Raw genomic sequence first — 25260 nt, forward strand, 5'->3', positions numbered from 1 at the left:
CTGCTCTAAATCTCTTTAAAACTGCCTTTTTTCCCCCCTCCTTGAAGTTTTTACGGCACTAGTGGCTTGCTTTTTGTACAGCGGACTGACAGGAAAGGGGGTACGAGAGAGGGGGAGAAACATGCGGCTAAGGACCACAGGTGGGATTCGAACCCGGGTCGGCCGCGTCGGGGACTGAGGCCTCCGTACATGGGTCGTGCGCGCTAGAACGCCGCGCTGATTTAATTCTGTGTCAATTGGGTTTTAAAAAAAAAAAACATGTAAAATAAACAGAAAATATTACGGAATTTTTTTTTCCCCTCTTATGAATATTGGCTAAAAAATATCTAAATACATTTCCAGAAGGATAATCGTTTAAATAACACAAACAACGCGAGCGGGTTTCCAAGTGGCACGCGCTGCTTTTGTCGCTGCACTAATGCCTGGATAAACAAGCTGCTTCCATGAGCAGATGCCGCCCGCCTGGTCGTGTCCCGGAGGGATGTGCTTCAGCGCACTGAAACCATCGCAAATAAGAGGCGTGGCTAGGTGGCGGTACAGGTTAGAGGAGCAACACGACAGGTGTCCACAGTTTACACAGACCGCTGAGCTCTCACTGTGACACCGAGCCCGTGTGAAAACTGAGAGCTTTTTCCCCTATTTGTTTTTTTTTTTTTTTTTTTTTTTTTTTTGGTGGAGCGCCAAAGAGAATAAGGTACGTATGTATATCTGATCATCTAATATTATAAAAGCACATGCTTATTTTAACATCAGGGCTTTTGAAGAAGGTTTTTGTTCTGTTTTTTTTGTTTTTTGCCGGTTTGTTGATGCCTGCTTCAGAGTAGATGTAACGCAGAAGTCACGCAGGGTTAAACAAGGTTGATCGAGAAAAACTTGTCCGTCTGACGGAGCAGGTAACCAAACATATTCACACCCATGCTTGCATGCCCTCGTACTCCTTATGGGAAACTGCCTTTCATCATTTCAGAGATAAGAAACGGGAACACGACTTTCTGTTACATTTAAGGTCGTCTCCCCCCCACACACATTATATCTACAAAGAAAAAAAAAGTTAGGATTTGAATGTCTGATTTGCTAGACAAATGAGGGACTATCTTCTCTGTAATGACGAAAACTCTTCCTATTTGGGTAGACTACAGAATATTCCTCCGGCCCCTGCCATTTTATATCAATTAAACATAATTAATCATCTCAAAAACGTGGGATTCTCATTGCCTGCAGCTATTTTTCGCTGTTCACCTTTGTTGTTAATTGCTGGGTATACCTGATATGGCTGATGTGCTATATAAGATAGCTGTAAAACTGCCCTTTGAACTCCAAGCTGAGTGTTTTTCATGCTGGAAGACATAAAACCTGTTAGCCCAAATAAGGAAAAAAACTGCTTGTATATGTGTGTGTTCGACATGACTAAGCAAAACTGTGTTTCTTTTGTTTTTAGGCCAAACAATGGCCAACTTTGGAGGACACGCCATACCCGGCACCTTTTTCCTGCTCTATGGCTTCTGGCTAACGGTGAAGCATGTTCTCCAACACTACTGGAGGACAAGCCAGCCCAAAGGAAGGCAGGTCATGCCTCCTTTCTTTAAAAGGATGGAGTACGCTGAAGGAGGTGTAAAAATCTTTGCCTCATTTGTCGGTCAGTTTCCCTTCAAACAAACCCTTCTTGTTTACTTACGGCCCGTTGAACCTTTTTTTTTTTTCTTCCGCATTTCGTTACTATTCCAAACACACAATGGATGCGTTTTATTTGATAGACCAACACAAAGCGGCACATGTTTGTGAAGCTGAGGTAAAGCACGTGTTTCTTTCTTTCTTTCTTTTTTACAAACTAAAAGTCTGAAAAGTGTGGCACGCATATGTATCCCATACTTTAGGTGAAATTCTGTTGGAAAACAGCCTTTTTACCCACACGTCTCCGTAAAGTAAGCCAGATCTGTCAGATTGGCTGGAGGACCTTTGTGAGCGTGAGTTTTCAAGTTTAGCGACGTGTCCTTAATTGGATTTAGACCTGGGCGTTCCCTGGGCCATGCCAACACATGACTCTGCATTTCACTGTACTTCTGGCTGTTTCCTGCTGGATGGTAAACCTCTGCCTTCCCTGACACCGCCAAACCGATTTGTATGATCTAGCAGAGCGCTTCATTCATCTTTCCATCTTATTTACCTACTTGCTTTATTTTACATTACCAGGGATATCCCACTAAGATATATCACTTCTGCCTGTGAGCCCTGGTCAAGATGAGCAGCAAAAACTTTCATACATGGACTGAATACGAAGGAGGCGGAACATATGAATACTATACTTTTCAGAGTATTGCTTGTAAAAAAAAAAAAAAAAAAAAAAAAAAAAAAAGGTTAAAAACCAACTATCATTTTCCTCTGACTTTATGTTGGTCTGTCACATCAAATCCCCAATGGAATAAAGTGAAGCGTGTGGAATTTTAAATAACAAAACGTGGGAAAGCCCAAACAGGTTAAAACACTTTTTTTCCAGGACATTAACTCTTCCGTCGCCTGACGTTGTACCTGCGACAGGTATCATGGTGGAGCAGTTCGTGGTGGACGGCCCACACGCCCGCCTCTACGACCGGGAGAACACTTCGTGGGTCAAGCTGATGAACTGGCAGCACAGCACCATGTATCTGTTCTTCGGGATCTCGGGAATGGCGCTGATCGCCAGCACAGCAGTCAGAGCGGTGCCGCTTGGCGTTGACCGCCTTGCTCTCTCCTTTGCTCTTTTTATTGAAGGTAAATTTACATTTTTTGGGGGGGGGTTTCGTTGCCGTCTCTCGGATGTGCACGATAAGATTTACTTCCTCTGTCGAATCCCGCAGGATTTCTCTTCATGTACCATGTGCACGGGCGACAGCCCCTGGACGCCCACATCCACACCCTGCTGCTGTTTGCCGTGTTCGCCGGGTCGGCCGGCACCATGCTGGAGGTGTTCATAAGGAACAACCTGATTCTGGAGCTGTTCAGGGCGGACATGTTCATCCTGCAGGGTTCATGGTTCTACCAGGTGATCTGACCAATCAGATTCTGTCTTGCGTCTGACTACTTGCATCATTCAGTGTCAATTGGTTTCAACTCACAGGGTATTTGTAAATTCTTCAAATTGACCAGCCAGGTCCATTGGCCATTGCCTGTGCGCACAGATGAAGCTATTATTTAGTGTTTTGGCTTTATTATAAATTCCACTGTGCAGCTGCATCTGTTATTCAAATTTATGGATGGGGTATAAACAAAGGAGAATCGCCTACCTTGTACTTTCCATATCTTGCTGACACCTAACGAGCATGCATAAATATTCACATACCCAAATCAAAATGGAGCTGAATACAGGGTGCTCTTGAAATAAAACCTGTTACAGGCACTAGTGGACTAGAGACTGAGGTGGAGGTCCAGCTTCCAGCAGAACGACCCTAAACTTGCATCCTGTGCTAAACTGAAATGGTTTAGATCAGGGTCTTCAACCCTGGTTCTCAAGACCCACTGTCCTGCACCTATTCAGTTCAGTCCATTTACCATCTATTTATTCAGGTCAGGTGTGAGGAGGCAGGGGAACACCTAAGGCCGGCTTCACACTACATTCTTTGTGCGCTTCGTCCTTTCATAGCAAGCGCAGCAATCCAAACTGGATCTGTGTAGGATCCGTTCATGCATACAGACAGCCCCGCCCCCCCTCCGTCCTTTATTTTGAAATAATACCAGATCCACTTCACACTTCCTGTGTCTGACATCCTATCAGGCTCATCTGGTTTTCAGAAATTGACGCGTTTTGCTCCGTCATCCGTCACAAATGGACTCGATCCCCATTTTTGATATTTGACTAGAATGGCTTTTGTTCATGACGGCACGGAGAACGCAGGGATGATTGAGTCAGGACAGTGAGTCCTGAGGACCAGGGTTGAACAAGCCTGGTTTAGAATAAAGCATAATCATGAAGACTGTCCCAGTAAAAGCTGAGACTTAAATCCAGCTGAAAATATCTTTCAAGGCTGAAGCATCAATTTTCACAGGCAGAATCAAGCCAATCTGACTACGCTTTAGATATTTTGCAAATCTAGAGACATATCTCTATGAAGTCATAGCTGAGGGGAGCTGAATAGTTTTTAGACTTATATTTGTAAAAAAAACAAAAAAAAAACAATGTATCATTTTCCCTTTCTCTGCAGGATTACTGTATGCATTACTTTGTATATGTCTGTCACATAAAAATCACAATAGAATGCAATGACGCCGTAGGAAGAAAGTTTAAGAGGTGTGGATGCTCTTGTAAGGCACTTTAAAGATCAGTGATTTTACTTGGAAAAATAACAACAGCTACTTGTGTGTGATTTTTGTTTGTTCTCCTTCTCGGACGCCTCCCGGGACAATATTAAGACTTTTACAGCAGAATAGGAGGATATTTACTGAGAAAGTGTCAATACTTCCAAAGATGATTTACAAAATTCTCTTTTTAGAACTTGTTTTCCCCCCAATTTTCCTTGTGGGGGATTAATGGATAGAATATTGACAACATTCTGGACAGAAGTAAAATCCACTCATTCTTATCAACTTCTGCTATAATATTGTCCTGTCTATAGTTTACTTTAAAAAAATAATATGTTGGCTTAATTCTTGGGTCTTTTTATCATTCCAGATTGGAGTTGTTCTTTACCCCCTAACGGGAGACAAGTGGGATTTGAACCAACATGACAACATGATGTTCGTCACAATGTGCTTCGCCTGGCATCTGGCTCTGTCCCTGTTTTTGGTCTCTTGCACCGCCTTCCTAGTTTGGTTGTAAGTATCTCATTTATCACTCCTGTAAGTTTTAAAAAAAGGTTTAATAGTAATAGCGGCTGCAGGGCAGAGCTGATCAGAGTAGAAAAATGTATTTGGAATAATGAAAAAAATAATAATTTAATGTGTGTTTTTAGATGGCTTCTTCCCTCTCAAACCGATCCAAGCTTTTATGTACAGATGCTTTTATCAATGCATTTCTTCCCTTTTTCAGGGATTTCTGTTTTAAATTGTAGATTAGTGGAAGTGGTTGATCAGAAGACAATGTAGCATGGCGTCTATAATAAAGTGAGGCTTTTCAAATAATAGCATGTCCATTCTAGCCTCAGGTTTCAAGGGTAAGTAAACATCATCAAGATTAACCGGCGCTGGAATGCAGCAGGAAAATCACTTTGTGATTACATCAGCGCAGAAAGTATTTAAACAACAGAAGGAATGGGGATGGTGTGTTTACCAAGTTGTCTGTGGAGGAAGCACAAGCGGACCTTGTTGTTTTTTGTTTCACACATCCGCTGCGTTTTGGTCAGACTATTACTAACACGACGCACAGTGAAAACTATTCAGTGCTCTGAAAAAGCTTCTTTTTTTTTTTTTTCCCCCCACTGACAGAGTTCTTCTGTTTTTGGTTGCGCTCAAATGTTTCCGGTCAAACAGGTTTGAATATTAGTCAAAGATAACCTGAGTAAAGGCAACAGGCCGTTTTCTGATAACGATTTCAGTTCTTAATCCAAACAATATGGCTTTTAGTCTAACGTTTGCAACAGCGACAACACGTCAACAATTGACATCAAGTGTTTGCGACGACAATGTCATAAGATCAGCGTGGAGGAATTTCTGCCCCATTGGTGCCGTTCTTTGTATCATTGTCCTGCTGTATAACACGAGTTCACCTGAGTTTAAGGTCACAAACTGATACCCAGACATTCTCCTTCAGAAGGTTCTGGTAGCAGAACCCATGGGTCCATTATTCACCGCAAATCATCCAGATCCTGAAGCAGCAGCGTAGCCCCAGACCGTTACAGCACCACCACCATGTCTGACAATTGCTGTGATAAATTACTGTGTAACACGGCAGGGGCGGGGGGGGTCATTTATGCTTGTTTCCCATAAATGTGCTTATTTGCAGTGTGCTTGCACCACTTGGCCACAACTTACTGAAGGCTGCCATAATTTTTCTTCTAAGACCAGATTGGTTTGGACATTCTTTTGTGCCTTCAACTAAAATGTCAATGCCTCCTGTAGTTACTCATGTGATCTTTGTCTGATTTTGACTATTTTTTTGTGGCAATAGTGGCGTTTATTTATTGAAAGTAGGCTGACAGGAAGAGGGGCTGAGAGAGAGAGAGAGGAAAAAAAAAAAAAAAAAAAAAAAAAAAAAAAAAAAAAAAAAAAAAAAAAAAAAAAGAGAGAGAAGGAAAAAAGAGGCCCACAGGCCGGAATCGAAGCAGGGACGGCCGCATCGAGGATCACAGCCTCTGTATATGCGTCACAAAACTGATTTTGTGTAGATTAATTTCCAGATAATGGTGCTCTGAAAATATTTTAATGAAAATAAAAATGGGTTTTTCACTTTGTCTATGAATATCCACGGCACTTTAATCCTAAAAATGTTAATCAGCTTCAACAACAGTAAATCTAGGAAATTTATTACAAGGTATTAGGAAAAAATTCAAATTTATAAGTTTTGAATTTTCTTAAGTGTTTCTTATCTTTGTTCCAACAGTACCACAACAAGATTCTCTGAAAAAGGACGGGATATAGAGATCGGGATGAGAATCGCTTCCTCCAAAACCAGCTCTCAGAAAGCTCTGCTGGAAGAGTCGGACGAAGAGTGAAAGGCTGGCTACTGCTTTGTGTATTTTTTAAATTAAATGTCATTGCGTTCTGTGTTGTAGAAAAAAAATGCTTCATATGTGTGTGAAAGAGCCGATTTTATTTGTCTATTGTACTTTAGCTTTTTGAAATAAAATAAAAAGACAAATCTAAATGGTAGTGTGGTTTATTTTATTTCTCTTTTTGTTCTTTTGAAGGAATATCTCAAAACCAAAGAAACACAGATTTTAGATAATTCTGCATGTAAGTGAACACATAAATCACAACATTTAAAGAAATTCAACCATATACGATTATGAAATTAACAACTTACGACCGGAAGCAAAGTGGGGAAAAAAAATAAAATAAAATCACTCTATTAAAAAGAAAATATCCAGAAAGCAAAGGGTCTCTTCTTCAACCACATACAGATAATTTAGGTTGTAATAATGTGGAGAACGTGATGGAGAAAGCTTTTTTTTTTTTTTTATCATAAAATACTTTAAATATGTCAGCACCCACAAACAGAACCAGTCAATCTCATCCTAAGGCTGACGCTCTCACTGTCAGGCTGGCACAAGTCAACGCCCCCACACATTTACCACTGACTGATCGGATCACGGCTGGGGAGCCGGTGGAGGGTCCGGCGCACATTTAGGAGAAGGTGCTGTCGTGACGACCACCGTTGAGACGGGTTTGGGGGAACCAGCTGCCACGTGGTGCTGGAGCTGCTGCGTCGGGACCGTCTGGATCCGAACCTGAGAAGAAATAACCTGGTGAGCCTAAAGGTGTCTTGGATTACTTTCGTTTAAGAAAAAGATTTAAAAAAATAAAATACCCACTACAATCAGAACCGAAGCTTCACTAGTCTTTATAACCCAGGAAGTCGACTATAATGGCTGTTAATATCTTTAGTTGGCGCATAATCTTTACCAAAAATGTTTTCCTTAAACGTTTTAAAAGGGAACCCTTCCTTCGATGTGCTGCCTAATTCAGGTGAGTTTAGCTCCAGCCATTGCTTAGCTTCATCCCTAATTTACTTTCAAAGCAATCATGACGGGTAATAACCTGACCCTAGCCAGATCGATATCGCTCCGCCTTGCTTCACTCACATCCATCTGGGACATCTCCCATAGAGAGTGATTTCTCCAACCAATTTTATTGTCCAGCCAATCAGGACGCAGGGCTGGAGTTTCATAGATGTGACGTAGTGGAGAAGCGACCGTGACGTGAGACTGTTTTGATTCAGACGACAATGGTGGCTCGCATCGAGGAAGCAAGCGTTAACATTGATGCTGCTATTTCTTCCGTGTTGTCCAATCTACCTAATATTGTTTCATTAAAAGAACATCAGAGAACGGCTCTGAAGGCTTTTGTTGGTGGAAACCATGTTTTTGCCCTTCTCCCGACCGGATTTGGCAAGTTTTGTTTTCCGGGTCGCGCCCGTGGGGGAACCATGTTAGGAGGCATTTAGTCCTGTCTTCCCCCCTCTTCCTGTCAGCTCACTGTCAATAAAACGCGTGCCACTAGAGCCGCAAAGACATTTAACAAAAAAAAGTTTAGTTTTTTTCCTGCGTCGCTCTCACAGCGTCACGGGTTAGCTTCAGTGTGAGTGGTTGAAATAACACGTCGATAAAGATGACAGACAAGTGGCTTATCCAATCATATGCAAGGATTTTTGATAAGGCCCAGCCTTCTGAAACGCCGTTCCTATGGATCTGTCCCAGATGGATGAGTGGAGCTAGGCGGGGCGAAAGTCATCTGGCTAGAGTCAGGTTAAATGTGTAAAGCTTCTAGTTCACAATCGAGGGCCAGGTTAGACAGTTTTCCTAAACCTTTATGAGCTGCTGTGTTGTGAAGGTTTGGAGAATTTCCTGTTGGGTGACAATAAGCGGAGGTCTGGATGCATTTTACACGAACCACAGTGATGACAGACAAAACCCCCAGGGCGACAGAAGACAGATAACGTTGTTTCTAAAGATGCTGAATGCACTTTATGAAATCAGACATAATGCCTACCCTTTACATTTCCCATTAAGTAACAGTCTGGGGAAACGTTTGGACTAGAACCTCATCCCAATTGATCTTTCAACTGCCTAGCATATAACTTTTTACTTCAGCTTGTTTCAAAGCACATTTTACTGCGTACACATGTTAATAAAGAACACTGAATCCAGACAAACCATTGAAATGATACTTTAACATCCCCACTAGTCATATTTAGCTTAGAAAAAAACCTTATAGTCTTGGAAGGCAAATAAGTTCCAGAAACAAATAAAAAAATCTTAATAATAATAATAATAATAAAAAAAGAAATGTTAGTGGCAGCCTTGGAACATTCTCCGTATTATGAAAAATAGTTTTCTGGGCTAAATAGTTTTCCCTGCCCCATACCGACCTGTGTCGCCTGCCCTTGCTGCTGAAGCTGCTGGAATTGCTGCGCTGTGACAAAACTGACCGGCTTGTTCCCCGCGATTAGCTTTGTGCCAGCAGGCATCGTGGTCAGGATTATGTTTCTGCCCAGGCTGCCGATACTGCTCAGAGAAAAAAAAAAAAAAATGTTAACAAGGATCCAATATGTCTGCTTCTGTCACATTAAGAATAAAATTCAACCAGGAGGAACAACTTCATACAACTTGTTTTGTACTTGATACAACTACTACTGCAAATAATAATATCAGACTTACTTTGTGTTGAGGTTTCCTTTGACTATTGGTGTCGTCACCACACTCTTGCTCTTCAGGGGTTGGTTGAGGACAGAGAGGGGCACAGTGATCCGTGCAGGTAGCTTTCCCTATCGGACACAATCAAAGAAGCAAAGGAAACATTAACCCTGGAGCCAGCAGGAAAGGGTCATTGAAAAGAATTGCTCCTGAACAAATCAATAACTCGCCTAGCAAGAACAATACTTACGGTAAGTGTTCCTCTGCATCGTAGTGAATCACAGACTGAGAACTGAATATCTAACAGCTACTTAAATAACCATCCCACCTCAAGCTTAGATTTCTTGCACCCAACTCAGATTTTAGTGTAACTATTATTCAGAACAACGGAGACGAGAATTCTATGGTTGAGTTGAAACATAATACCTATAAAAGTTGGCAACTCTCAGTGAGAAGGATGTAATTACTCCAGTCTTCTGGCCTGTCATTAACTGGATCTTTTTCTCTGCAGTTTTGTGATCTGATGAAAAATATGGAAACGACGGTGCCACTGAGTCCTCCATAATACAGCTGTCGCTAAAAGAATAAAAACCTTTTTTTATAGTTTTATATTTATTACCTAACTTGAGCATACCTTGGCAGCCTTGACAAAAAGATTTAACCCTACACCAGAGAAGTTGGTAGGAGGAAAAAGTATTATTTAGTAATTAGAAAACTTAAAATAAAAAGTTTTAATGTCTTTTTTTTCGCGATTGGTCAACACAAAGTAACACAATTTGTGAAGAGGAAGGAAAATGATCCCTTGACATTACTTTGACGAATAAAACTCTGTTGGTTTGGTTAAAAATTTTGAATTCAGTTCCACCCCTGAGTTAAGACTGAAACACCTTTTCCTTGCGAGTCTTTTGCAGTTATCTTTCTGTCAGCTTTCCAAATCGAGAGAATCAAGTTTTTTGTGAATTTTCTTTGTGCAAAATAGCTGAAGATCAGTCCGACTGGATGAAGAGCATCTGTAAACCTCAATTTTCAAGTCTTACCACAGATTTGCAGTTGGATTTAGGTCTGGGCTTTAACTGGGCCATTCCAACACTTGAATACGCTTTGATCTAACCCTTTCCACGGTAGCTCTGGCTTCATGTTTAGGGGTTGTTTTCCTGTCGGAAGGTACAGATCTGCTGCTTTTGCAGACTCTAATGGGTTTTCAGCCAGGATTGTCCAGTATTTAGCTCCATCCATCGTCCCCTCACTTCTGACCGTCTTCCCTGCACACGCCAAACACAAGCATCCAACCACAGCGTAATGCTCCAGCCACTGTTTCACAGCGGGGGAAGGTGTACTCAAGGTGGTGTGCAGTGCTAGTTTTCCACCACACAGCGTTTTGCACGCAGGCCGTCATGTTCAGCTTCGACCCGCTCTAAGCAGATCACTACCTCCACAAGCTTCCTGTGTCCCCAAATGACTTGTGGCATACAGGACCTTATAGATTTCCTCCACAATGGGCCCTCTCCTTTAGCCTCGTGAGACCATCCTGATCTCACGAGCTTTCAAGGTTTCACTCGCAGATCAGTCTGGCTACTTTCCGTTAAAGAAAATTTGGAGCCGTTCACCAAACGAACGTCCAATCAGCGTTGGCTTTGAGGCGGGTTGAGGTGTGACGCAACGAGAAGCGCGACAGTTCAGTCTAAAGAACATGGCGGCTTCAGCCGATGAAACTAGCGTTAGCGTGGCTATCGAGCAAGTTTTATCGGAATTATAGAGTATTTCTTTGCTGAGCTAACGAGCCTTTACCTGCAGCAGCAAGACTAGCTTGGCTTGTGGTTGTGTTTTCGTCGTCGCTCTGTTACGAGCGACGACGAATCTGATTGGTTCATTTGGCCCGTCTATCACCAACATAGGCCAATCAGCTAACCAGTATTTTCGCCCATTCCCAAAATTACTTCAACGGAAGGTTTCCAGATGGATATGCGGAGCAAATCCATCTGGCGGAGTCAGGTAACCTCTCCTTGCTCCTCAACCACAAAGACCAGATTTGTGGAGAGATCAACTTACAGTTGTAAGGACGCATAATTCTTACACCTGAGCTGTGCAGTTCCTCCAGAGTTACAACAGCTAGTTCGACTGATGCTCTCCTTGCCTGACCTGCTACAGACAAGGTGGACGTACATGTAAACGTTTAAGGGGCCTGAATGCTTTAGCAAGGAACAGTACACCTCAAGAGCAGTTTCCATGTTACGGTCACCCTGTAATTGTCTCACCGTTTGTGTTGTGACGACTGAAGCGGGGACTTGTCTCACGGTCGCCGTCGCTGCTCCCAACGACAGAGGCGAACCGGAGGCTCCGGGAGCCACGGTGATCCCTTTAGCTCCCGCCACCACGTTGGCTGCCATGGTCACAATGTTGGCACACGTGGACGCCGTTAGCGGTTTGCTGCCGCTGGCGGTCGTCATCGTGATGGTCTGCCCCTGCTTCTGCGGAATAACCCCGAGGCCCGGCATTATCCGGATGGTGGCGCCGCTCTTGTCCGGGGACGCCACGGTGGAGAAGGTCCTGGTTTTTTGGTCGGCCACGCTGACGGCTAACGTCGGCATCAACCGTATGGCCGTGTCTCCTCCGGCCTTCAGCAAGGTGGAGGCAACGGGGCCGGATTTAGACGTGTGTGCTTCCCCGGCGCCGGGCGAGGCGCCGGCGGCAGGAGACGGCGAAGGGTGAGGCGGCGCTACGTGGAGAGTGGCCGATATGCTCTTGCCGCCCGTGGCGCCGCCGCCCAGAAAGTCGGAGGTGAGCTTTACGGTCGTCACGGGAGATTTGGCGAGAGTGGCCATCATGTCTGGGGTTATCCGCAACACCGTTTGGCCTTTGGCGTCTGTGGTGATGGAGGACGGGGGAAGGCGGAGGACATCTTTGCCCTGGATGCGCAGGTTTGTCGCCGTTATTGGAATTCCTGCTCCGCCTGGCGACTTCATTCCCAGCTGTCCAGTGATGGAGACCTGTGGACAAGAGCAGATACAACTTTTACTCGTTAATCACATCCTGACTCACATCTTTAGAAACATGGATTTCTGTTATTCCTCCCTCCATTTCGGAATAAATACAACAATGAAAAATGAAGAACCAGCTCACCCTTGCCACTTAAATCACCCCAATAACTCCAATAACCCACAAAAATCGAACTTCTGTCGAAAAAGGTCGGCCTTGCGTGCCGGAACAAAGTCCTTCACCTGTTTGATGTTGGGGTTGGTGACGCCTTGCAGCACCGCTGGAGACGTAGGGTTGTTAGCGGGGCTGCCTGGAGATCCGGTCGGAGGTTTGGTGACTGTAAGAGCTGACACAGACAGGGTGGTGGGAACCTGGACTGGACTGCTACCGGACGGACTTCTCAGAGGCACAGAAACCACAGCCTGTTGCACACAGGGGAAACAAAATATTTGTACAGTGCAAAACAAACATGCAGTCTCATGCAAAGTGCCCATACCACTGAAACCTCTCTGCTCTCCATCGCCGTACAAATGTCAGACAAGACAAAGATGTATATAAATGCATGCCACACTTTTCAGGCTTTTAACTGGAAAGGTTTCAGACACAATGCATCTTTTTCCTTCCACGTCACCATTATGCACGACGCTCGTTTAGTCTGTCATTTGAAACCTGAGTGAAAGGCACTGAAGTTTGTGGTTGCAACGTAAAACGCATATGACATGTTTCATATTTACATACCTGGTGGCGCATGCAGGGAGCTTTTCTCTGATGCTGAATATTTAAACACCTGAGTTTGCGCTTGCTTGTCATTCAGAAACAACACGCAAAGCCGCTCCAGACAGCATCACTGTGCGCTGACGCTGCATAGATTGGGCCTGATGCATGCATACAGGTGAAGACCTGCTGTTGTGTGTGTAAATCCATGGTGGTCCCTGAATACAGACTAGAGCTGATTAATTAGAGCAGATTGCAATGAAAACTGTATCAGCAGAAACCTGGTTTTAATGTTGGAGCAGGAGAGGATAAAATGGCTTGCCGGGCTACTGACTTTGAAACAAAAAAAATAAAAATGGGTCAGGGATGTAACAGAAACTACAACTGATCCTTTCTTCTATTATAATCTGTTTCATATCTTTGCAATTAATCTCTGTACCAGTAAAAAGAAAGCTTATAATGTGCATTTTGTTGGCTTTTTTAAAATTCTTTCTATCTAAAATAATGAAATTTCACTTATTATTGCTCTATAAAGGTATTTGGATTGAGCCTTTTTTTATTAGGCATGTCCTAAGTCGGCCATTTTGGATCAAAGGGTCTAATTTTTCACATTACACGTCCACTTTGACGAACCCTCATTTGTTTAGTCTCCCCTTAAGGCAATGGTTTGAAAAATACGACCCAAATAGAACATGAACAGATTTGCACAGCACAGAGACAGACATCATTCACAATTTTCTGCACTCCAAGAGAATCAAAGCGCACAACAAAATGTATTTAAAGGCTAAAGAAGTGGATTTAGCATGACATGTCCCCTTTAAGCCCTTGGAGATCAAAGTTAGCATGAGCTTTAGGCTGCATCAAATCACGTGGGCATGGCTAAGCCTCAAAAGCTGACTTCTTACCATAAAAGACGAATGTCATGTCTCGCAACTTCGACACACAAAGTCGCTCCAACCTAACTTTCTATGAGGCATCGCGGACCATCACTCAACACATTCACATAGTCGTTTGTTGATATCGCTTTAGCTCCAGCCACGTAGGACAGGAAGAGACTTGTTTCACTGTTGGATGTCCTTCTTTTACACTCTGACATATTCAAGCTTCAAGCAGAGTCTGATGACGCAGAACAAGTTGATGTTGAATCCTACTCTAGACTGCTGGCTGGACCGTCTGGCCGTAGCAGGGCGGGGAATTTTGATATTTCGCCGTTTGCATGTGGTTGGCTCAAAATGAAACACGCACCTGGATATGAATGATCTTTGTTAACCTACGATCAGGCACTAGACCTTGAAGCAACTGTGCTCCCATGCATCTCCCTGATGCATCATGACATCCACACCAAATGTTGTCTGCTTACTCATGGACGACTGTTCCACCCATCGGTATAATAAATCGATGGCATCCCTTTCGCCTCCATCAATGAGAACAAAATCCTAGGTTTCTGTGGTGAACGTTTGGTAAACTTTGTCCAATAACAGATCATTTCAAATGTCGTTTTAAAAATACTGCAGAAGTCTTCATTGTTATTTCACCGTGAAAACAGGAAGTACGGATTTCGGACAAATTTTAAAGACTTCTCTCCAGAGCTGAACTGAGACTGACTGAACGTAATATCAAGGTTTGCTTACAGCACCACCTAGAGGCGACGTGGAGAACTGAGTGGCGAGCTCGCTGGGGGCGACGATGCAGAAGAACGGCAGCGGTAGCGACGCCCGCCAAGGTGGCTCCGAGGCGTGAGTGGCCTTCAACGCAGCTTGCAGCTTTAATATTAAATTTACAATCTGACACATTTTCAACATCGCTTGGTGCTTTTTATGTCTGAAAGAATCGGTTAAACGGATGCACCCTTCCACTGACTGACAACTGACAGCTACTCTTATTGAATGGGAAGCACTGTTGCGACGTTATTTCCACAGTCAGATGCCGTTCATACAGCCTTGAGGAATACTTCTGCTAATGATAGTTGATAATTGAACCAATCGCCCGAACCGGATGGACAGAAAAAAACCCTCCGTGCATTAAGTGCAATCTGAATAATGTATCCGGTGCAAAAAGCGGCAGGAAAAAACAGCTGCGAAGAATGTGGGTGATTGCATTGAACTGACGTACTTGTGAAAGGCCCTTGGCCGCCACTGACACAGGCATCCGGATCTGGTGAGAGGTCTGATGCACCAGCGTGGCCTGCTGAGCGGCCGCTGATGGACCCATACCGGGCTGGGCGGAAACAACCCGCACCTGAGGGAGGGAGCCCGCTGCCAGGTGGCTCACTATGCGAGCGGCTTGCTGGGAAGTTACCGGCTGCGTGGCGGGCGGACAAGCCTGACTCGTGGGCAGGATCGTTCCCAGCTGAGGCAGCGATGGAGGAGAGACGAGGAGAACACTGCGAGAAAAAGAAGACGACGATGCACATTCAAACTGCACAAACAAAATCACCCAAAGAAAGTCATGAACAGTCAGTTAGCTTTAGGCTAACTGACCCTGGGCTGCTTTTGATCGTATCTGGGACGGCAGTCTTGGTTGGGGTGGCAGCAGAGAGAGGTACTGGTGATTTGGGGGTTCCAGGAGTGTTTGGGGTGGGTGTTGTAGGGACTGGCGACATGGAATTACAGCCCAGGTCCAGTCCTGCCTCCAAAGATCCAGGTGGTTTGCCGCTTCCGTCTTTACTTCCAGACTTCTACAATATAAATAAAACATTTTATTAATACTAAAAGCAATTTTTTTTAATGCAAACCAAGCCCTAAAAGGTAAAGTGCCTCGCACAGGTTTGTATACCCCTTGGACTTTTTACACAGCACAAACTTCACTTAAGAATGTGTGTGATGGCCCAACACTGAGCTGCAGAGATCCATTGCTCAAGTGGGAGAATCTGTTGCCAGGACGACTATTATTCATGCACTTCACAAACACGGCGTTAATGGAGGAGAGGCAACAAGATGATCACTGATAAGTCCTGTTTGTAGTCTCTGCCCACATCATTTGCTATGACCTGCAGTCACACCCATACAGTTACCTAAAATGACAGCAACACCAATAGAGTAGAATAGGGTGCTCTGCTTAGATGAGAGCAGCATTTAGCGTTTTGGTCTAGAATCAAAATGCTGTGTGGTACATTAAACTAACACCACTCATTCTGCTGAACACATCATCCTGTGGGGATTAGGAGCGGGAATTTATCATGTTGTTTTATGGTTATCGTGAAAAATGTCTTAATCATGATAAATATTTGCATTTATCTTGACCATAAATCCAATTAATGATGCATGAAAACCCACAAAACTGCCAGTATTGCTAGGAGTTATATTTGTGCATTTTCTCCACCGTTGGTTCCTTGAGAGCATCAATAAATATCAGTACATCAGTCACACCCATACAGTTACCTAAAATGACAAAAGCTGTAAATAGCCTTTTATCATCACTTTTATTGCTGTCACAATTGTACCATAATATAGTGCAATAAAATTTTAAGTTCATATCGTCCTCCCCTTGTAGGGATGCCCTTCTTACGCAGAAACCAGGAAGCTCATCAGAAATCATAGGAAGATGTATGGAGTTAAATGAAGGACAAACTTTTCTGTATTAAGGGGGAACAATTATTTGTAAACAAAATCAAAAGCACTTGTACTTTACAACCATGCACTACCTTTTGCTGCTTATTTCTGCAACAGTTGGTCGTGTCTTAATGTCACTCAAGAGTGAAACAGCCACTTCAGATGGTTTTTATTTAGTAAATTTAAGGCAGTGGACTCACCGGCTTAGACGCTGGTTTGGGTTTTTGCTGCTGAGCTTTTCTTGCTTTGGCAGCTGCAGCTTGAGCCTGGTGGATCCTCTCTGAATTAAGCACAGAAACGTTTAATTTCACACCGCTTTGATGTCAAGACACATACAAACAAACTAATGCATGTGAGTCAAACTGCTAAACGGCATCATTAAAAGTAAAAAAAAAAAAAAAAGAAGAAAGGCCCACCCTATAAAAAAAATACCTAAAATGCAAGAAATTCTCTTAATGTGAAACTTCAATACATTTTTATTGACCTAATTATACAGAATTTCGCCATAAACGCGTTTTTCGTGCATTTCTAAATCAGATCCCTGCTTACCGAACTCTTCCTGACTGCGGTGGCGGTGCAGGTAAATCCACAGTTTGCGTCCGATGTCATACTTCACACAGGGGTCCTTCTCATAGTGAAGCCTATCCAGAGCCCCACTGACAACCGTGTTCACCTACAGTGAAGAGAAGCTGTCCATTAACAGGCAAAACCAGGAAGACAAATACTTAAAAAGGTAGCACCCGTGTCTGCAAAGTGAACAAAAAAATGTATGAAAACCCCCAAAAACTTTACATTACTCAAATAAAAAGCGGTCCAACCAGAATAGGGGGGAAAAATGCCGTACTTGTGCACTTGTGACTTCTGGAGCAAGAAACTGTGAGTCTTTCAAGAGTTCACAGATCTCCGCTCTTGTTCCCTCTCCGTTGGGTAACCGGGCAGCTGCATCCCGAACTAAATAACAGATTAATAGAAGCACAATTGTTATTAAATATGCTCCAAAAAAGCAACTCTTGCAAGCCGAAATATAAGAGTTGTGACCCAGAGAGAGGATGGTGACGTATGGCGGCCGGTCAGAACGGAGCAGCGTGTGCTCTCTGGCTTTATTCAAGGACATTTCCTTGTCAAACACGCCTTTCACCGGCCCCACCACCGACTCAAAGCCGTGCATCCTGAAGGTGAAGGCTTTGTGAGGCTGGTTATAGCGCTGCTGCTCCTAATGCACAAAAAAAAAGAGACAACTTAGATGGCTCAGTTTAGGATAAAAAAAAAACAACAAAAAAAACATTTGAAATTGTTGAAATAAAGCAGCATCAAACACAAACCTGGACTTGAAACACTTGTTTCTCGTCGCCAGTGCTGGGCCGCACCACATAATCGGTTGAACTGCAAAAATAATTAAAAAAAAACATATTTTGAAGCTGCAAAAAAAGACAAGAATAGAGCAGCGTGTTTGTGAAAGGCTCACAGTTTCGGTGTGGATGGCGTAAGCTCCAACATGTCTTCATTTTCTGTCTATATGTATAAAAAAAAGCAAAAAAAACAAACAAAGAGCGTCACATAATGTCAAGATCTGAAACACAGGAACAGTGCTTTAACTAAAATTGGAAATTTTTACAACCTTGACAACAAAGTCTTTGGAGTCCAGCCAGAGTTGACAGAGCGCACCGAGATCTTTCTCTATATCCTGAGTGGGGCCTGAAAGAAACCACTGCTGTCAACCCGCTGGAAACAAAACACAAAACAAAACACAAAACGCAGCCATCAAGACGGTAGGACGTTAAACGTGCCCTCTTACCAATCCATCTCCACTGCTGGAATCCATCAACAAACTCCACAAATGGAGAAAAGCCACTAGGGAGCGCCATCATGCCATCTGACCAACAAATAAAGTAAAACAGTTCTTTGATCCAAAGATATTAAATCAGCATCTCATCATGATTCAGGTAACCAAGTACTCTACTCACACCAAGCAATAGCTTTTAACCACCCAGTACAGTGGTGGGTGGGTCACTGATTTGCATCTGACTGAGAATGCGCCTAGGAGGATGGGTCTCCATGTCCTTACGAGTTAAAAGATGTAATTTGATAATAACAATTGACTAACTGATTGCACAATCAAGCATGTCCAGGCTTTTTTTTTTTAGTAGGAATAACCAGCGAAATGGGAACAACCCAAGACGAAGTTTAGTCTCCTGCATGTCGACAGGAAGCAGACCAGGAGGGAGAGGAGGAGGATTTCACATGGGGGGGGGGGGGGGGGGGGGGGGGGGGACTGTTGGGGGCGGAGCTTAAAGTTCAAACCAAACTGTTCTTCTCTCTCATGATTCAAATTGGTGCAGGATCAGGGATAGTTCCTTCAAGGACTGCAGAAAATCTGCAGCAGCGAACAGAGATGAGACGAACGTCTTCTAGAGAAATGTGTTACGTTCAGACGAGAGAAAGATTGAGTTAGTGGGTGACAATGAACAGAACGTCTCAGCGTGAAGCTTCAAATCTACAGACAGTTCCAGCTGTCAAGCATGGTGGCGACAGCGTCATACTGACTGTTTTTGCTGTCAAAGGTAAATACAGCATTGCACAACAGGGGTTGGAAAAATGAAAGAGAAGTTCTTTAAGTGAAGGACTTGGGAGGTTATTTATTTGAGCCTATCCGCTTTATTTATTTATTTATTTTCTCTCAATCCACAGTATATATGTGGACGCACTGTATATACCTCATGCACCTTTTCCTCCTTTTGGTACCTTCTTTTGATTATTGAGACTATGTGACATGTGAATTTCTCCACTGTGGGATCAATAAAGTATATCTTTTCTTATCTATATCATATGCATCAACAGCTAGATGGTTGAAACCAAACAACCTAACATTAGGTCTCTAAAGTAGCCCTGACTTCAACTCATTAAAAATGTGTGCTAAAAAAGTAGTGATGGAGAGTGTGACGCATTCTTGAATCACTAAATCATAGTGAAGCAACTGTGACAACAACCTTGCAAAACACCGATGACCTGTTTATGTAAAAAACTGGATAATTTCACTATTTTTTTTTAAATGATCACACTGCCCTGAGTTAAAAACTGTCACTATACATTACAATTGTGACGTAATGAAGCTTCATTTGGGGGAGTCAAGTAGCTTCTGGCTGAAACTGGATTTACAATTTAAATCAGCCTGAAGCTTATCATTTTCAGCTCACGTGGTTATTATTTACCTTTAGTCTCTCCGGCAAGAAACTGGAGAGCTTGAAGAACCAGATCGGACCAGCACGAGGCCGATGAAAACCATGCATTGAGGGAACTGGCTGGAGAGGACTGCCACGTCTGGACCTTTTCCTCCAACTGAATGATCAAAACACATTAGTTATCTGATTCGAATTATACTCACGACACTTTAACACGAGGACCTACCATCAAGGTACTGGCAGGACCCTCTGCTCTGAAGATGTTTTCCAACAAGCTGAAGAAACTGGCCGTTATTTCTTCAATTGCAACAGGGCTGCTTTGACTTTCTTCCACGATTCTGCAATCGTAAAAAAAAAAAAAAAAGACCCGAGCCTCAAGCAACGCATCGACAACAACAGCTTACAGCTTCTCGAGAAACTAGACTCACTCCTCCTTGATGCTGGTGAGAGGTGTGGAAGGTGCGTCTGGTAAAGGGTTAATGATGTTCACCGGGGGGACAGAGCCGGAGTCTGTAGGTGTCAGAATTTCACAGGGATCCTCGCACTCCACTTTTATTGCCTTCAGCTTCTTCTTCTTCCGCTCGTCTCTGATCTTTTTCTTGGGCAGCGGCAGGTCGAAAAGTGCTGGTTGATCAAAGAGAAAAACGTTGCGTCTTAATGAGGAACCTGAAGCAAGAGCTCTGCGAACTTTAAGCATGTTAACTTACGCAAAGCCCCCTTCCGACCAATGTTTGCTCTGGAAAGTAAATCCCCGAGGTGGATATCAGAGGTTACCAAGTCTGGATGGTCCTTGGGAGATCAAATTAGTCAGTACATACACAAGGGAAGGTTAAAGCCTGCTCATTTTTTCTGCTCTGATCACAACTTACTGGCTGGCTTTTCCTTTTCTCGCGATGGTGGTGCAGCATGACTTTCAAGTCCAGTTCCCCTAGCTCTACTTTTTCTTAAAAAAACAACAACAACAACAACAAACAAAAAAGATCTTTAAGACTCAGACTTCTTTGTTCTGTTAAAGCAACGCCGTCACCATAAAGCAGAAATTCACTGACCTGTAATCTTCATGTCTGGAGTAGAGAGGCTAGGGAGAACTTTGAGCGAGACAGTAGGAGTGGGAGAGGACGGAGACTGAGGGGCTGGATTCCACAAGGAGATATCTGAGATAGAAAATAGAGGAAAACAGAAAAGCTGTGGTCAACAAAACCACCCTCAAGCACACTGACTTTTTTATAATATTCTTGTGATGATTCCGTTTTTTTTTTTAAATTGTGCATTTTCAGCTAACGGATGTTTCATATCTCATTCAGTTTATGAAATAAGAAATCAGAATTCTATGCAATTGTATCGAGGCATTGGATGGATGGATATGCCAATGTATGAATGGATGGATGGATGATAATCTGGACAGTGGAATAGAAAATAAAGAGTCCTATTCCATGCTGTACCTTCTACCCCAAACCTACCCCTATCCTATTCATATCTGAGAAATTTCATACTTACTCACTGCAAAAACAGAACTAAAAATAAGTCTTTTTTTTTTCTTGAAATGAGTGTATTTGTGCTTTATTTGAGCAGGCAAATAAGATCATTTGCCAATGGAATAAGATTTTTGCACTTATAATAGGAACAACTCATCTCCATCAACTTATTTCAAGTGCATTATATATAATTATCTTATTTTAGGGGTAACAATACTCATTCCATTATCAGATAATCTTATTTACCGGCTCAAATCAGGGACAAATGCACTAATTTCAAGAACATTTTTACTTATTTTTAGTTCTGTTTTTGCAGTGCTCAGACTAAGAAAGAGCCCGGTTTAACAAATACAAACAAAATACAGGGGTCAAAAAAATGTGTCAGCAGTGACAGAAATCAAACAAAAGACCGACCATCATCATCAGAGGAAGCATTGCTGTCTTCACACTCAGCTTTGACCTCCTTCAGGATACAGCTCAGTCTTCTTTTCACTCTTGACTCGCGCATTTCAGCCTGAGTCTTGTGCGGCAGCCGTCTTTTCTGTGGAAAGTCCAGACCATTCTGAACGGCAAAGTCGAGCAGTTCCTTTTCCATTGATCAAAAAGAGAAAAAAAAAACAGTAAGAAGAAAGTAGGCTGTAGGCTAGACTCGACTATATTGTTGTTATGCAAAAATCAATAGCCGAACCTTTCTGGAGACGAGAATCTGTTTCAAGAGTCTGTGGTAATACTGCTGAAGGGAATGCAGCTGCCGCTTCCTTTGGGATTTGGCACACAACTGTCTGTACTTCACCACTTCCGGATTGAAGTAACCATCTACATGAAGATGATGAGGAACGTAATCAGGGAGTCCATTTGGTCACATTTTAACAAAGACAACCAGGAAGGAAATAACCACATAACCATGTATTACATGATACCCACCATAGTTAAACCTTTTGGTTTTATTAAATACATCAAAGTTTCCAACATCCCAAATAACATGTGAAGCAAAACATCGTTACCAAAAAAGAAAAAAACAATTCAATATTGTCTGAAGTTTGAGTATCTATGACAGAAGATAATGATTTATCTTCAAAAAGACCCTAATCAGGCCTCCTTTCTGTTGGAGGAGCGTGGTTTCAATAAAGGAAAGAATTTCAAACTTTAAGTTGTTAAAAATATTTCTTTAAAAGTTACGTCCTTAATAACTACAAATATAAACACAAAAACAAAAAGGGAGTCCAAATGTCTTATTTGTAACCATTTTGTTTAGATTGTTGTTTGGTGTTGAAAATGTCTTATTCTGAATATTTGCATTCTAATATGAGTAATAAATATTCAGGATTTTGAGATTCTGTATATTTGTTTGGGTTTCTCAATCTTTTTCACTGCTTGAATTTAGTTTATTTAGTGATTTATTTGTTACATTTCAGTCTTACAACTAAATCAATAAATTATTAAATTCTTTAATCAGTTAATTCTAGTACATAGCGTGGAACTTATAAGTCCCAAAATCTAACAAACAGATAAATAGTTAAATTAAATTAATGTATATTAAAATGCATTTTCTTTCCTATGTATGTAAAAGCAAATACATTGGTAAATACATTAATCTCATAGTAATAAAATAAAAATTAAACGTAATTATTTTACTTATTAAAAAGCATAAATACAAATTTTAAAGTTTATTGAATTTTTCATAGTAATTTTCATCACAATCAATCTGAACATGATTTCTCTGCTCTCGTCATTATAACTGGTCTGAAGTTCCACTGCTGTGCGAGTTAGCCAATTAAATGTCGGGGTCTATTGCAAATGTTACAGTGAAAGTTGAAATTACTTTACATTGCTGCAACACAGAAACTATGAAATAAAAAAAATCTAAATAAGAAAACGGATTAAAATATTAAATAATGAATTTCTCATTCATATATTTGTTGATTTATTTAATTATTGCTTACAGTATGATAAATTATATATGTATTCATTTTTTTATATATATTTTGATTTATTCTAACCATAATATTTACAACGACAGAAAAAGTAATGGACAGATATTACATTGTTGCCCAAATGTCACTAAATAAATACTAAGCTTGGCTGTAAACGCAATAAGAAGTTTAAGAGAAGCACCTCTGAACAGCCTCTGTGCCAGATGGAGCGGATTGCCAAAGTAAAAGTTTGTGTTGTTGAACAAGTCGCTGACGGTGCGGTCCTGCTCCTCTGTGTTGTTGTCAGGAAACTGAGGCAGGAACTGCTGAAGATGTTGTCTCTGAGAGTCTGTCAGAACGTCCTTCCAGGTGCTTTCACTCAGCACAGAGAAGAAAATGTCAGGCTGTGGAAAAGGGAAATAAATGTGGGCAAAAAACAAACATATAATCTGCAAAGGTGCTCTAGTTTACAGATATCAAAAATCATCTTACATCCTCCAGCAGGTCCTCTGGGAGGTCCACTTTACAGGTCCCGAGCATGCACTCCTCCGTGATCTGTCCGCAGTCTTCCTCTTTTGGATCCAGAGGGTCCGTCAGCATGTGTTCAAGCGGATCCATCCCTCCCTGCACCAAGCTTCACACTGAAAAAAAAAACAAAAAAAAAAAAAAAAACACGACGACCATAAGGTTTTTCTGATCTCTCTTCTACCACCTGAAGCTGCTCTATGGGTCGTCTGCCAACTTTGATCGTTTTACTACGAAGCGGAGAATAATCTGTTATGAAAAGCAGTATCCAGTGTCAGAACCGTCTGCAGAGAAACGCAGCGTTACTTTTCATAAGAAAGTGAGGATCAAATCATGTTATTAAAGCTGCCAAATCCCCAGCTGATTTAACTGGTGGAAGTGACCACAGGTAAGCTAACCTAAACTTAAAAAAGACAATAACATTTAAACCCCAACAGTCAGCACATATATGATTTTATTTATTCTGTATTGATTATTAAGTGCAATGCAATAAATAAGCGTGAGCAGCAAGTAAAGCTGCCTTACCTGATAACGCTTGTTTTGGAAATAAAAGGGAAATATTTCCCTGTTGCACCGTTTTTCTTGTTCTACGAAGAAAAAGGATGTCATGCTTGCCCGCTGCTGCCCCCACGTGTGAAAGGACTGTAAGTACATGCGTTGAATGCTACACGAAACGTGACGAAACCGTGATTTTCCACAAAAATGTTTAGTTGGAAATTAATAAAAATGAGATTTTTGAATAGTTTTACAACTATTTTTTTTAAAACCATTGTAAAAGTTAGACTTAACTAAAGACATTAGACAAAATTGTTCCCAGATAATTGTGTATGCGATTGTTGTTAATGCATACGTCCATAAAGAGCTGTTTATGGTTAAAAATATTTATGGACAGCCCAAAAGGGGTATCAGATTAAAAACATTTTTTTTATAAAGATACAGCAAAAACATTTTTTTCCCTGTGAGGAACTAACATTCAGATGTTTTCAATATTCGACTTTCAGAGGACGTTCACTGAACGTCTTCTGAATGATTACTTGCTTGCTGGGAGTGCGATGCATTTTTAAAGTAGCCTATTCATACCCCCTGAAGCTTGTTACGACACACCCAACAACTAATTTTTTTTTTGCTATATGTTTAAGGTTGGTCTCTTACTAGAAGGGGTAGCTCTTTCCCAGTCTGGTCATTTGCCAGTACTGTCCAGTACTGCTGAAGGAACACATTCCCCCCAGCATAATGCTGCCATCACCGTGTTTAATGATGGAAATGTGTTTTCTGTAACATATACCATTTTGCAGTCCGATCTTAAAGGTCAGTTCTGAACTTATTTTTATCTGCATAGATACAAATGAGAACTTTAGAGGTGGCTTCTTGCTTTCTATTAACAACAGCTATTTTCTGTATTACGCTACACTGGCCAGATTGTGGCATTCCTGACTGATATTTGCCCTGTCAACAGGATGACTGAGCTGTGGATTTTTGCAGTTCGTTCAGAGTTTACCTGTGGCCTTGGCTACTTCTCTGATTGTTGCTCTCCTTACCAGACCTGGTAGTTTAGATGCATAGCCATGTTTTGGCAGGTTTGCAGACAGAGTTTTAATTTAGGAGTATCAGGATAAAGTGGCCTAAATACAAATTTGCACCAACTTTTCAACTATTTAGCTATAAAA

General features: G+C 42.0%; 2 protein-coding genes across 4 annotated transcripts; one reads left to right on the forward strand and one right to left on the reverse strand.

The window, feature by feature from the left end:
- The first annotated feature begins 385 nt into the window (after positions 1-385).
- On the forward strand, positions 386-6777 carry tmem45b (transmembrane protein 45B). Of its 2 annotated transcripts, none has more exons than XM_021312137.2 (6): positions 386-694; positions 1439-1636; positions 2536-2748; positions 2835-3019; positions 4643-4785; positions 6509-6777. In XM_021312137.2, the coding sequence occupies exons 2-6, from the start codon at positions 1447-1449 to the stop codon at positions 6618-6620; spliced, it is 843 nt and encodes a 280-aa protein (XP_021167812.2). In that variant the 5' UTR covers positions 386-694; positions 1439-1446; the 3' UTR covers positions 6621-6777. The 2 variants fall into 2 exon arrangements, with proteins under 2 accessions (XP_021167812.2, XP_012710751.2); XM_012855297.3 differs by lacking the exon at positions 386-694 and adding an exon at positions 820-893.
- Positions 6773-24209, reverse strand: nfrkb (nuclear factor related to kappaB binding protein). Of its 2 annotated transcripts, none has more exons than XM_012855300.3 (26): positions 24119-24209; positions 23561-23709; positions 23271-23472; positions 21844-21971; positions 21570-21741; positions 20730-20834; positions 20550-20623; positions 20388-20469; positions 20109-20304; positions 19907-20018; positions 19711-19837; positions 18297-18374; positions 18120-18196; positions 17967-18013; positions 17824-17884; positions 17540-17714; positions 17346-17452; positions 17051-17174; positions 16702-16781; positions 15431-15627; positions 15063-15333; positions 12479-12658; positions 11516-12247; positions 9285-9391; positions 8996-9131; positions 6773-7355 (listed from the first exon to the last, which is right to left on the reverse strand). In XM_012855300.3, the coding sequence occupies exons 2-26, from the start codon at positions 23684-23686 to the stop codon at positions 7215-7217; spliced, it is 3837 nt and encodes a 1278-aa protein (XP_012710754.2). In that variant the 5' UTR covers positions 23687-23709; positions 24119-24209; the 3' UTR covers positions 6773-7214. The 2 variants fall into 2 exon arrangements, with proteins under 2 accessions (XP_012710754.2, XP_035999044.1); XM_036143151.1 differs by having other exon boundaries at positions 23561-23702; positions 24119-24164.
- Between the last annotated feature and the right edge of the window lie 1051 nt (positions 24210-25260).

The sequence above is a fragment of the Fundulus heteroclitus genome, chromosome 11 (assembly GCF_011125445.2).
Source record: "Fundulus heteroclitus isolate FHET01 chromosome 11, MU-UCD_Fhet_4.1, whole genome shotgun sequence".
Taxonomy (NCBI): Eukaryota; Metazoa; Chordata; class Actinopteri; order Cyprinodontiformes; family Fundulidae; genus Fundulus; species Fundulus heteroclitus.

Excerpts from the sequence above, each read along its gene's own strand:
- tmem45b (XM_021312137.2), top strand. The coding sequence starts at position 1,447 with ATGGCCAACTTTGGAGGACACGCCATACCCGGCACCTTTTTCCTGCTC. Across the intron at positions 1,637-2,535 it reads AATCTTTGCCTCATTTGTCG|GTATCATGGTGGAGCAGTTC; the intron begins GTCAGTTTCCCT and ends TACCTGCGACAG. Across the intron at positions 2,749-2,834 it reads CTTTGCTCTTTTTATTGAAG|GATTTCTCTTCATGTACCAT; the intron begins GTAAATTTACAT and ends CGAATCCCGCAG.
- nfrkb (XM_012855300.3), bottom strand. The coding sequence starts at position 23,686 with ATGGATCCGCTTGAACACATGCTGACGGACCCTCTGGATCCAAAAGAG. Across the intron at positions 18,197-18,296 it reads CCAGCAGTGGAGATGGATTG|GCCCCACTCAGGATATAGAG; the intron begins GTAAGAGGGCAC and ends GGTTTCTTTCAG. Across the intron at positions 9,132-9,284 it reads AAAGGAAACCTCAACACAAA|TATCGGCAGCCTGGGCAGAA; the intron begins GTAAGTCTGATA and ends TTCTCTGAGCAG.